Consider the following 13,763-nt stretch of genomic DNA (forward strand, 5'->3'; position numbering starts at 1 on the left):
AAAAAACACTAAAGACAAAAACAAACAACCAATCAATCATTTATTTCCATATATGAATCGTACAGACATGAACAATAATATCAAACAGCAAGAAAAGACAAACAAGACATGTTACAGGCAATCTCCTAGCATGATACTTATAATTTATCAACACTATTTGACAAGTAGGAGGTCTAGCAAATGAAAGTAGTAGACGTCTTTGTTCAAACATTTCATAGCTATACTGTCCTATGACTGGGGCAATATGTGTTTGGCAGAGAAGTAAAAAGAATAAGTTTTCAGTGTTTTTTAAATTGAGTAAATGTTGGGTTTATTTGTTGTATGGTTTTATAGAGTATATCTCTGCGTTTTGTAAGGCCTTGACATTTTATTAAAAAGTGTAATTCACCTTCAACACCCGAGTTGCAGATTTTGCATATCCTTTTGTAACTACCATTTTCTATTTCGAATTAGTGTGCACATATTCATGTTTTTGTTATGGCTTGTCGGAAGTTTGCATTTCTTGTCTTGTCGACCGGCCTCGGTGGCGTCGTGATTAGGCCATCGGTCTACAGGCTGGTAGGTACTGGGTTCGGATCCCAGTCGAGGCATGGGATTTTTAATCCAGATACCGACTCCAAACCCTGAGTGAGTGCTCCGCAAGGCTCAATGGGTAGGCGTAAACCACTTGCACCGATCAGTGATCCATAACTGGTTCAACAAAGGCCATGGTTTGTGCTATCCTGCCTGTGGAAAGCACAAATAAAAGATCCCTTGCTGCTAATCGGAAAGAGTAGCTCATGTAGTGGCGACAGCGGGTTTCCTCTCAAAATCTGTGTGGTCCTTAACCATATGTCTGACGCCATATAACCGTAAATAAAATGTGTTGAGTGCGTCGTTAAATAAAACATTTCTTTCTTTTCATTGTCTTGTCGAGATACGGTGTACAAATAAGCGGGTGCTCCAAATGTGGCGTGCATGCTAGTTAACGAAAACGAATAATGGCGCTGCCCATGACCGATGGCAAAGTAATTTGTTTACGAGGGTAACTAAATGGTTTTATAATAATGTAAACTTGTGTAAAGTATGTTATTGAATAGTTATTTTTAATTTTTTGTTTGGTATTGCTTGGGATAACAGTAGACAAATATGATGTTTGTACCTTCATTAAAACTCGCATCCTTAGTTAAGTTAGTGACATGCATCATTCTATTATCGTGGTTCAAACATTTTCGTATAATTGGGACCTGCCAACAATACGTCACAGAATGCTCATGAATATTAGTGAGTATGTGAAAAGCTCGTAGGTCAGGCAAGTACAGTTTGCTTCTCTATCTTGTCTATATGACTGATTCATTAAAGGGGGCGGGACGTCTTCCAGTGGTAAAGTGCATTCTTGATACACGGTCAGTCTAGGATTGATCCTCATCAGTGGGCCCATTCAGGTCATTGGTCTGTTTTTCGTTCCAGCCAGTGTACCACAACTAGTGTATCAAAGTCTGTGGTATGTGCTATCCTGTCTGGGTAGGACTTTCCTTTGGCACTGTCACGTATAAACAACATTATAAATACGTAACTTATCATAAATAGAGTTAGGGTTAGAGACAATGCCAAAGGAAAGTCTTTCCCCTGTCTGTGGCATGGTGGATATAAAAGATCCCTTACTTAGTTACTACTAATGGAAAAATGTAGCGGGTTTCCTCTCTAAGACTATATGTCAGAATTACCAAATGTTTGACATCCAGTAGCTGATTATTAATAAATCAATGTGCTCTAGTGGTGTCCTTAAACAAAACAAACCTTTTTCGAACTTTGATTAAATCCCTTCTAAATAGGATCAAGAAATATTATTGCTTGAGTGCCCTCTAGCATTATTCTGTGATATGTGAGAATAACGCTGTAGTTTGCCCTCCTTACTTGCAGTTATACCCCAGAAATCTTAAGGTGCTGACGACAAAAAAAAAATGCAGCAGGTGCCTTACCTAGTTTGCCACCATGCCCTTCCCATATACTCTATGTTGTATATGTATGTATGATTCTTCGTTTCAGTCTCGTAGCATTATCAGGGATCTCACTGACCCTCGAAAAGTGTCTTGAAGTGCTCATGGAACTTGGACAGGACTCTTTATTTTTTTAGTTTTAACTTAAAATCCTATTATGGGACTCCCCAAATTTCACAAGCAAGCTCAAATGACCCCCAATGGAGAAAGTCCAGTGAGAACCTGATTATTTTACTGACCATATCAAATAAAAAGTGTTAAAACCCATATTTTATTTTATTTTTTATTAAACCGAAAGCAACACTTGCCGTGGCTCCCAAACATTTTAATTCGATCCCTGTGTTTAATACTTTGGCAATCATCGATGACCAAATGGTACTGTATTTGAAATACGCATTTGTTCCTAAATCTGATGCCACAGACCTTTAATTTGATTATTCCTGAGTCGAGCATGCATGAAAAGACCACTAAACATTAGCGCAACAGTTGAGTTACGTTTCCACACACTTTGTCCTAAGTCAGCACAATGATAATGGAGATTCAGATAGAGGCGTCCGATTTCTTCGTTTAGTGTCGATACCAGTTTTCAACATGTAAGTTTAATATTATGATTATATATTGATACATGATTGTATTACATATATGTATATAAATATTATACTTCTATATAAATTGTATTTCTGTGTCACAGTATAAATATCCATTGATTTGGCACTCAAGAACTTCCATGACACCATGTCATCAAGAGGCAGATCTAGTCGAAACAACGAAAGACAGCGGAATCGAGGAAATGGATTTGAAGAATGGGTCAGTATTGTTATGATAAGGGGGGAAAAAAGTAAAGTTTGTTTTATTTAATGACGCCACTAGAACACATTGATTTTTTATCTTATCATCGGCTATTGGACGTCAAACATATCGTATCTGGATTAAAAATCCTATGCCTCAACTGGGATCTGAACCCAGTACCTACCAGCCTGTAGACCGATGACCTAACCACGACACCACCGAGGTCGGTGTCATGATAAGGAATCTGTTGGAATTTCATAATCGGATCACAGGGATTTATCCAGGATTTTTTGCCATGGTGCCATGTCTGATGGCATTGGGAAGATTAGCAGTAGTAAATCATACTTGGGATATTTTTTTCAAGCCACTGAATGATGCAGTATGAACACCACTGTTAAATTAGAACAGACATAATTAAATGTAACATAATTTATTTATTTAAAAAAAAAAAAATTGTAACATGCATTAAAGGGACATTCCTGAGTTTGCTGCATTGTGAGATGTTTCCAACTAATACAGTATTTCTACGATTAAAACTTACATATATTAAATATATTTTCTTGTTTAGAATATCAGTGTTTGTACATTCTATGTACTGTGATGATAATAAATCTTTTTATTATCCACATAGTTCCAAGATATTCAGGGAAATATAATCAGTATGACCCACTGTGTTATAATGATTTCACTTGCACAGTGAATGACGTAATTTTGTGAAGCAACCTCATAACTTCCTCAGTGTAAAAGCTTATAAAAAATTATGTCGATTCGTCGTCTCTTTTTACTTATGTTTCAAACGTTTTACAATACAATAATCCTGACACTCATTTCATAAAATCAGTATGACACACCAGCTCATATAATAATCTTTATATATTCACTTTTGTTATTTATATTTTGTCATGTTTTATTCTGATGTCCTTCCATCTCTGTGAATTCTCTTTATTTTCAACAGGGTGGATACCGGGAAGCTAAGAAACAGAAGCTTCATGAACAATTCCACACAGAAAACAAGGGATCAACAATTTTCAAGGGAGTGGCTGTGTACATCAATGGATACACAAGTTAGTGGTATAAATAGAGGTTTTGTCACAAGCATTTTTTTATGTGGAAAATATTAACCAGGTCTATGTTAATCAGTATCTGCCAAAATAAATAACAATTAACTAGACATGGTTGATACTTTACATATTTAAAAACATGAGAAGCGAATTTATCCTATAACATTTCCAAAATAACATTTTAATTCAATATTTAGTAAATCACAGTTCTAAAGTTATGTCCTTCAGAAATATGATGTCATCACAAATGTAGTTTGGTGTCACACACTTTTAACTAAATCTTATGAAAACTGTTATGCTCAAGTATACAGGCCATACAGGTCTTGTTAGCTTGTAAACAAATGACCTACTGATCGCAAACCATGTTAATAACGGTAAATATAAACTGTGAACCGGCCTTGGTGGCACAGTGGTTAAGCCATCAGACTACAGGCTGGTAGGTACAGGGTTCGCAGCCCGGAACTGTCTCTAACCCAGAGCGAGTTCTTAAGGGCTCACTGGGTAGGTGTAAGGCCACTACACCATCTTCTCTCTCACTAACCACTAACAACTAACCGACTGTCAAGGACAGACAGGACAGACAGCCCAGATAGCTGAGGTGTGTGCCCAGGACAGCGTGCTTGAACTTTAATTGGATATAAGCGCAAAAATAATAATAAGTTGAAATAAACTGTGCTTTTGATATGGATATGATTGGTAAGCTATAAATAGGATAACTAGTGAAATTCTGATCAATCAAGTTCATCAAGCTGAATTGTTTACTAGTCCACCAGGCAAATACATCTAGAAATCTACTTGTCCACCAATATTTTCACTTGTCCAAATAAATAATTTGTTTTATTAAAGTACAAGGACAATATTTTGTATTGCTCAAAATGAAACTTCATTGAATATTTTTACTTGTCCACTGGACAACCATTAAAGTACATTTTGCTTGTCCGAGCAGATTTTCACTTGTCAGGACAGACGGATAAGTGCTTATTTAGAACACTGGCTCGCTTTATCTGTTTCACCAATGAACCGAGTACAAAGTTCATGATCAATACACAATTACTTCCCTTCTGACTGTAGTTCTATGTTCCATTGTGTCTCCTAAAAGATCCCTTGCTGCTAATTGAAAAGAATAGCCCATGAAGTGGCGTCTGAAGACATATAACCGTAAATAAAATGTGTTGAGTGCATCATTATATAAAACATTTCCTTACTTCCTTCCTTCCTTCGATTGTGTCTCCCTCCCTCCCTCCTGTCCCAGACTTAGTCACTGGCGAAGTCAGAGGCTAAGTCCAGGATGGGTGCAACATCAAAATCACATAGCTACATTACAAAATTGCTCATTAATTTTGACCTCTAGGTCAACGTACAATGTGGCTGAAATAACAGAAATAATAGTTTTTTCCCTTAATTTTTATGGTCTGCAGGATAAAAATAATAACTAGTTACTGACATCGGATATCTGCGTTGTCCTGTTCAAGCCGGATGAGAATTTCCGCTTGGCAGAGCCGTGCAGAATTTCCCATTCTTACCGTCACAGGATAAAGCCGATATCCGATGTCATAAACTAGATATTCTCCATATTAATTGATCGTTAGAGAGGTTCAGTAGTAGTGTTGGGAATCAGATGGAATTTCATCATTGATCATCGAATATAATCGGTATACACCAACCGATCAACTTTCAATTACATAATCAGTTAAAGGGACTGTCCTCAGTTTGCAGCCATTGTAAGATGTTTGCGATAACAGGGCCTTGTTGGCGACTACTATTTCATACTAAATACATTTTCTTGTTCAGAATACCAATGTCTGTATCGAATGTGTTTGCGGTTGTATACTAATGTTTGTAGCACTCAGTTTTAAGTTTAATTTGTGATATATATTTTTTCATACATACAAAATTACGAGTTAAAATCACGTTTGGGCTACTACAATCATTAGGACAACAACACACACCTTGTAAATACAGACACTGATACATTGTATTCTAAATAAGACGATATATTTAATTTGTATGTTACGTCATCAAAAAGGCTCGGTTGATCGGAAACATTTTACAATGGTTGTAAACTCAGGACTGTCTCTTTAAAATTATACGGTTTTTAAGTATAAGCACTGTGCACCTATTGTTGTGTTCATGGATATAAACCCTTACAAATTGCTGTTTGTAACTTTAATAACTATTTAAAAACCATTTCTTTATGTGGACATTAGATCGAACACACCAACCCCAAGACAGTTACATCAATTTTACCACTGAAAATGGAGAAACAATTACAAATAACATTTTCCCCTCACAATCAAGTATGGATTTTTATAATCGATTATCAGTATCAATTTTCAATTACTAGTATAATCGATCACTGTGACATCACTATTCAGTAGTGAAATATGTACATACTTGTTTCCCCAGAACCCTCGTCTGATTAATTACAGATAACATTTTCACACATCGGTGGAGCCAAACTGATCAATTTTCAATTATAATCGATCATTGTGACATCACTATTCAGTAGTGAAATCTGTACATACTTGTTTCCCCAGAACCCTCGTCTGATTAATTACAGATAACATTTTCACACATCTGTGGAGCCAAACTGATCAATTTTCAATTATAATCGATCATTGTGACATCACTATTCAGTAGTGAAATATGTACATACTTGTTTCCCCAGAACCCTCGTCTGATTAATTACAGATAACATTTTCACACATCGGTGGAGCCAAACTGATCAATTTTCAGTTATAATCGATCATTGTGACATCACTATTCAGTAGTGAAATCTGTACATACTTGTTTCCCCAGAGCCCTCGTCTGATTAATTACAGATAACATTTTCACACATCTGTGGAGCCAAACTGATCAATTTTCAGTTATAATCGATCATTGTGACATCACTATTCAGTAGTGAAATCTGTACATACTTGTTTCCCCAGAACCCTCGTCTGATGAGTTACGGAGGTTGCTCACACTGCACGGCGGCCGGTTTGAGCACTTTCTGTACAAGAAGCAAGTGACGCACATTGTGGCGACGAACCTCCCCAACAGCAAGATCCACAGCTTGAAGGGAATGAAAGTCGTACGGCCCGAGTGGATCACAGAGAGGTATTATGTCATACTCGAGCAGAATCCCATTTTTGTTTAGCATTTTGGCAAGTTTAGTCAAAAAATCTGTAGGCAAATTTGTGTTTTACATTAGCTTTATTGCAAATTAATAATAAAATACATGCACACACATACATATTTACACACATATTCATACATACAACATAAGTGGATCACAGTGAGGTATTATGTCGTGCTCAAGCAGAATTCCAAATTATGTTTAGCATTTTGGCACATTTAGTCAAAAAACTTGTGTTTTAAATTAGCTTTATCGCAAATTAATAATAAAATACACTCACACACACACACAAGAGTGTCATTGCTCAATCTGGGTTTAAGCTGAATCCCAAAAATTTAGTGGGAAAAATCTGTAGCTAAAGTCGCGTTTCAAATTGGTTTTATGACAAATTAATAATGAAAGACAAAGATACAGTTTATACTGTTAAATACATGTACATATACATGTACATATACATGTACATACACACACTCAAATACCAATTGCTGCATGTTGAAAATTTGGTATTCAGTTAAGCCCTCTACCTCTATCCCTTTCTCCCTCTCCCACTCTCTCCTTTCCCTCTCCCACTCTCTCCTTTCCCTCTCTCCTTCCCTCCCTCCCTTCCTCCCTCCCTCCTCCCCATCCCTCTCTCTCTTTGTGTGTCTCTCTCTTTTGGGGGCAGGATTTAGCTCAGTCGGTTGAGTGCTCGCTTGAGGTGCTTGCGTTGCAGGATCGAACCGCCTCAGTGGATCCATTCAGCTGATTGGATTTTTCTCATTTCAACCAGTGCACCACAACTGGACAAAGGCCGTGATATGTGTTTTCCTGTCTGTGGGAAAATGCATATAAAAGATCACTTGCTACATTAGAAAAAATGTAGTGGGTTTCCTCTGATGACTACAAGTCAGAATTACCAAATGTTTGACATTCAATAGCTGATGATTAATTAATCGATGTGCTCCAGTGGTGTCGTTGAACAAAACAAACTACTCTCTTTCTCTCTCTCTCTCTCTCTCTCTCTCTCTCTCTCTCTCTCTCTCTCTCTCTCTCTCTCTCTCTCTCTCTCTCTCTCTCTCTCTCTCTCTCTCTCTTTCTCTCTCTCTCTCTCTGTGTGTGTGTGTATGTCTCTCCTCTCCTCTTCCCCCTCTCTCTGTGCTGAGGTATCATTAAATATTTCTTTCCTTTCTTTACAGTGTTCAAGCACAAAGACTGCTGCCATATACCTCCTATCTGTTATATGGAACAGCCACCAACCCCATAACGGCTTTCGGAAAAACCGCCACACACACCGAAACTAGTTGTTCTGACATATCTGATAACATAGAAGTGAGCCATTCTGATGTGCCTGATTTCATGGATGATGCAACTTGGGCCCATTCTCCACTTGGTTCCGACTCAGATACCTCATATGAATCATTAAAGACAACTCTTGTTAATGCCAGCAGTATAGCCGAAAGTGATAAAGAAACCAATAAAAAAATAACTGCTCTGCATTCAAATGATCTTGACGATAAAACTGAGTGTCACAAAAATGAAATGGGTGCCTCAGATATGGTGGAAAGTAATAAAGAAATGAATTGGAAACCTGAAGAAAGTGGAAGAGTCGATCACAAGAACAAAACCACCCGACCTACGGCTACTGCTAGCAATCCGGGATTTGTGTCAGAATTTTACTCCCATTCCAGACTGCACCACATATCTACCTCCGGAGCACAGTTTAAAGAATATGTGTCACAGCTGCAGAAACAAAGCGATGGACATTTTGCTGGACGGGAGGCACTTCGGGAATACCACTTGAAGAAAATGGATCGCACCGGTTCAGTAGATGACATCAGGGGACCCGTGCATGGCCGACCAAACAAAGTGATCATGCATGTCGACATGGATTGTTTTTTTGTGTCGGTCGGATTGCGCGACAGACCAGAACTGATTGGTAATTAATATGTTTATCTTGGGGAAAAAGATTTTTTGGAATTCTGAATTTTAATGCTACTTCAAAACTCTTCCTTCTCTTGTTATGTCATACAGCATTTTTCTTTATGTCTTTGCAATAGGCAAAATACTTTCAACCAGCATTCTTGAGTCTGCGCACTGCAATTTTAAACCAATAATTTTTAGGCTTTCAAGCAGGCCCTACTTTTTCCTACTTTTTTGTTATGCTCCTACATTTTCTTGAGAAAGCCCTACTATCCCTACTTTTACGTGAAAATAGTTTGAGAAATAATAGAAAAGTTTTAACTAAATGCATTGATTGAACTAATCTTAGTCTTGATTTTAATAAGAAGCAGTTTCTAGTATTTTTGTAGGATAAGTTTGTTGCAGTAGGTCTCCAGGGTGTATACTACCAAATCAAATCCCATAGACGACAATAGTAACATATGTGGCTAAAACTCCTACCTGCAACGTATCAATCGACATAAACGCCACGGATATAAATACTACCACCCCTCACCCTTAAAGTGAATCACAAAAAAGTGGGTGTCAAGCTGCTCATTTCTGAGATAACGGGTAGCGTCTATGACTACCCTAGTTCCACACAAAATTTGAGTACTTTTTTTCACAGGTACCCCATACATGTTCCAAGTACAAGGCTACTTGACACAGTGGTACTAGATGAAATAAAATTGCATACATGTTTAGCCCAGATGAAACTAATTTTTTTTTACAACCAACACACTCACATTTATAACCAATCACAGGACTTGTGGTGTTCACTTCTCTATCAAAAGTTCGGTGCACCTCGAACTTTGACCCAGCCGGAAGTTATTTGGTTTAGTACTACCTCCAGTGCTGCAAGAGGGGTTCCATGATGAGACTGACTGGTGCATGTTGACAAGTCGGAGGCACCCACTTTAGGTTCATCTCCTCATTCTGTTGCTGAATCCCTCTTGAAGCACTGGTTTCTAAGCAAAGATACACACTACATGTACATCAGAATTGGTGAAAAGGTCAGTAGTCATTTATTTGCATTAAAAAGGTAAGTAAAGAGCCCTACTATCCCTACTTTTTGCCCTCCCTTAAAATCTCTACTTTTCCCTACTTTTTTATCACTACATTTTTGTTATTGGTCACTTGAAAGCCTGAATTTTGGTAAGAAATATAAAAATTAACAAACAGTCCCTTTAACCGATGACAATTATTTTATCTATTGACAAACAATTGCCATCGGTAAAGCTCCTGACCAACAACAATTCATATCACAACTACAGCAGTTGCCATGGGTGCTGTTGTTACGTTAGAGCCACATACGTCATAAATCAGTGATACGTGGTTGACAGTTGCAATGGATATTCATTACAGGACCCCACTCCACGAAGCGATTTTAGTGCTAAGATTGCCTTTAATGCATTAAGGTAGTTATACACTTAAGGTGATCTTAGTGGTAAGATCGCTTCGTGGAACAGGGTCACTGAAAATATTCATATTGTAGGCGAGATATTTAATTCTACAAAATTCTTGTTAAATTAATTTCCTTTTGTGGATGTTTTTATTTTTGCTTCATGTGCTTTTAGGTAAACCTGTAGCAGTGACTCACTCGAAGGGAAAGGGAGGATCAAATTCAGGTTCTGGTGGTGGGCACGTAGCAGAGACCACCCCCCAGCAATCTGCCGACAACAAGTTTTCATCCATGGCTGAGATCGCGTCGTGCAGCTATGAAGCTAGAAAAGTAATTTTTTTAATGTTTTGTCACAGCTTACAAGAACAAGACCAAGTTTATTCAATATTAAGGCCACAGGCCCAAAATACAAAAAAAAAACATATATATTTTGTCGCATGCAAGTGGTTAACTTATGTAAGTTAACCACTTGCATGCGACAAAATATATATGGGTTTTTTTTGTGTGTATTTTGGGCCTGTGGTCTTAATATTGAATAAACTTGGTCTCAGCTTACATGTGTGTTTAGTAATGTTGCATGGCCCTACAAGGGTGCAGGAATGAGAAATATTTTTACTAGCCAGCTGGGTCAGAACCAACTAAAATTTACTAGCCCACCAGAATTTATACTAGTCCGCCAGACCTTGATTGAGAAATTAATACATTTTGAAGTATTCTCTTGAGCCGTTCTTAACTCCAAGATTTTCTATTGTCAATGCAGTTCATGTGTTGTTTCTTTCGTCATTATTCTGAATCATTTGTTGGATGGTTTGGACTTCTGGCATGGCTGATTGGGGAGTCGCAGATTCAATGATAATAAAAATAAAATTTAAATAAATAAATAAAATTACAGTCAGTTAGAAAAAGATGATCACCCATCGGACTGGTAGTTGCATTTTTTTTTTTTTGTCCGTCAGAATTTTTACTAGCATATTCATTTAGTTCAGGCTGGTAGGTACTGTGTTCGTGTCCCACCTGAGGCAATGGGGGATTTTTCATGCCAGTACCGGCTCCAGCCCAGAGTGAGTGCACTGCTAGGCTCAATGGGTAAGTGTAAGGCCACATACACCGAGTTTCACTCGCTTCATGGGTGCGATTATGGGTGTGTCTCTTGAGTGTATGACACCACATGGGGGATGATTACCTGGCATGCACTGCAGGTTTCATGTTTCCCCGGGCTCGGGTGATACTGAGATAGCTCAACTGACAGCAAGCGTGGAGCACAGTCCTGTCAAGCAGTCCCATACCGAAATGGAAATACTGTGGCTTCACCATTCATCTCATCATCATCAATGTTTGTAATGTTCAAAAAACAAAATAATTTCTTTGTCTCTGTGTTAAATGTTTGTGGTGTGTTTTTAAAAAAAAAAGCCAGAAAAAAAACAATGTTCATTCAGTCGGGTGAGTACTTTCTGCACCCCTGGCCCTGTGCTTATAAAACGTTTAGAGTGTAGACTTGACACTCTAACAGACAGGGTTTCTGCCAGATGGTAAAACGGGTATGGCACTTAATCCAAAATTTGTGCAGATTTTATTTTTTTTAGTTAACTTTTTGACAAAATTAATTATTCTTATCATTACTGCATGATTTTCTTAACTCTAACCCTAAATGTAACACATTTTCTTTCTGGGGGACGCCCCCCATACCCCCTGTTGACTGTGGTTGTATTCAATTCCATAGCGCCATACCCAAAAATGTCTTTCAGCAGGGCAGAAACACTGACAGAGTCTGAGACTTTAACGTCATGGTAACACCAAACAAAAAGTATGCATGTGACATCATTAGAGATTTTTAAAATTAAGTGCTAAATTTACAGTTATAGTTAGTCAAAATCATGCTTGTACATTCAGCCGTACATTACATTTTAATGACTATAATCTTTATTACAGGCCGGCGTGAAGAACGGTATGTTCATGGGTCCTGCTCTCAGGTTATGTCCCGAATTGGTTCCCATTCCATACGACTTCGACAAGTATCAGCACGTCTCACAGACTCTCTACGATACTGTTGCTAGGTAACTGCATGTAAAGTGTGTTTCAAAAGGTCACAAGTGGCAACATAATTTGAGCTTTGTTTAGGTTCATGTGTTAAATGTAAATGTTCATATAGGTCATGGTAAAACAGGAAGAAGGTTATAGAATTTACAAATGTAATTTTCTAGGCACAGAAAGTCATCTGTCCCGGATCAGGCCCCTGGCTATCCAGAGACAGGATCCAGGACGGACATGCTTGAAACCTTCGTGGTATAGGAGCATGACAAAATTATTTGCTCCGCACAGAAAGTCATGGAATTTTGAATTGGGACATGGAAAAAAATGTGTAAACTTGAAATTAATTTATCTTGGTTTTATTTTGTTTGTTTTTCATTGAAAATATTATTAGATTATGAATATGATAGGAAAATCATTCCAAATAGTAAAAAAGGTTCAGTTATTTTCATATACTTACCGTTTTTTTCTGGGGGTGTTGTTAAGCCATTCATTCAGTCCATTCAATTCATTCATTCGGTCATGAAAAATGCCTTTTTAAAAATGGAATTTGGGGATTTGGTTAATAATAAAGTGCATGAACCCTTTTTTCTTGTCAATTTGTGCTCTGTAATAGCCTGTCGGTGGACCCATTGGGCTGTTTCTCATTCCAGCCAGTGCTCCACAACTGGTGTAACAAAGGCCGTGGTATATACTATCCTGTCTGTGGGATGGTGCATATAAAAGATCCCTTGCTGCTGATCCAAAAAGAGTAGCCCATGAAGTGGCGACAGCGGGTTCCCTCTCTCAATATCTGTGTGGTCCTTAACCATATGTCTGACTCCATATAACCATAAATAAATTGTGTTGAGTGCGTCGTTAAATAAAACATTTCCTTCCTTCCTGTAATAGCCATGGATTAAATTATCTGTTGATGCGGCCTCTGAGAATTGAAAGTTTGCGTAACCCAAATATCGGTTACGCAAAACAATTTCAGGTAACCCATTTCATTTTGCATAACCCATTACAGATATATTGTTATGTGAACAGTGACAAATGACAGTGTAAAATATTTCTAATGTCTTTAATTTTTTTGGCGAGAACGAAGAATGAGATAGGCAAAACTAGAAACTTGTGCGAACAGCAAGCAAAACAATCGTTTGCAGAATTTGCAAAGGCGTGTTGATGGGTTGTGTTATTAAACCTTCCTATTGGGGGCTGGATGTAACCCAGTGGTAAGGCACTCGCTTGTTGTGCGGTTGGTCTGGGATCGATCCCCATCAGTGGGCCCATTGGGCTATTTCTCGTTCCAGCCAATGCACTACGACTGGTATATCAAAGGTCGTGTTATATACAACCCTGTCTGGGATAGTACATATAAAAGATCCCTTGCTGCTAATCGAAAAGAGTAGCCCATGAAGTGGCGACAGCTGGTTTCCTCTTTCAGTATCTTTGTGGTCTGATGCCATATAACTGTAAATAAAATGTGT

The 13,763-nt window shown here is 38.0% G+C and overlaps 1 protein-coding gene across 1 annotated transcript in view; it reads left to right on the plus strand.

Annotated features, from left to right (window-relative positions):
• Nucleotides 1-978: 978 nt before the first annotated feature.
• The window catches only part of LOC121389791 (DNA repair protein REV1-like), a 29,884-nt gene continuing 17,099 nt past the window's right edge, over nucleotides 979-13,763 (plus strand). The window contains exons 1-7 of the mRNA XM_041521441.1: nucleotides 979-1,024; nucleotides 2,671-2,786; nucleotides 3,724-3,832; nucleotides 6,760-6,928; nucleotides 8,123-8,862; nucleotides 10,442-10,596; nucleotides 12,196-12,320. Coding sequence (XP_041377375.1) covers nucleotides 2,715-2,786; nucleotides 3,724-3,832; nucleotides 6,760-6,928; nucleotides 8,123-8,862; nucleotides 10,442-10,596; nucleotides 12,196-12,320 — 1,370 coding nt within the window. The 5' untranslated portion in view covers nucleotides 979-1,024; nucleotides 2,671-2,714. The remainder of the gene's footprint in view (nucleotides 1,025-2,670; nucleotides 2,787-3,723; nucleotides 3,833-6,759; nucleotides 6,929-8,122; nucleotides 8,863-10,441; nucleotides 10,597-12,195; nucleotides 12,321-13,763) is intronic.

The sequence above is a fragment of the Gigantopelta aegis genome, chromosome 15 (genome assembly GCF_016097555.1).
Source record: "Gigantopelta aegis isolate Gae_Host chromosome 15, Gae_host_genome, whole genome shotgun sequence".
NCBI lineage: Eukaryota > Metazoa > Mollusca > Gastropoda > Neomphalida > Peltospiridae > Gigantopelta > Gigantopelta aegis.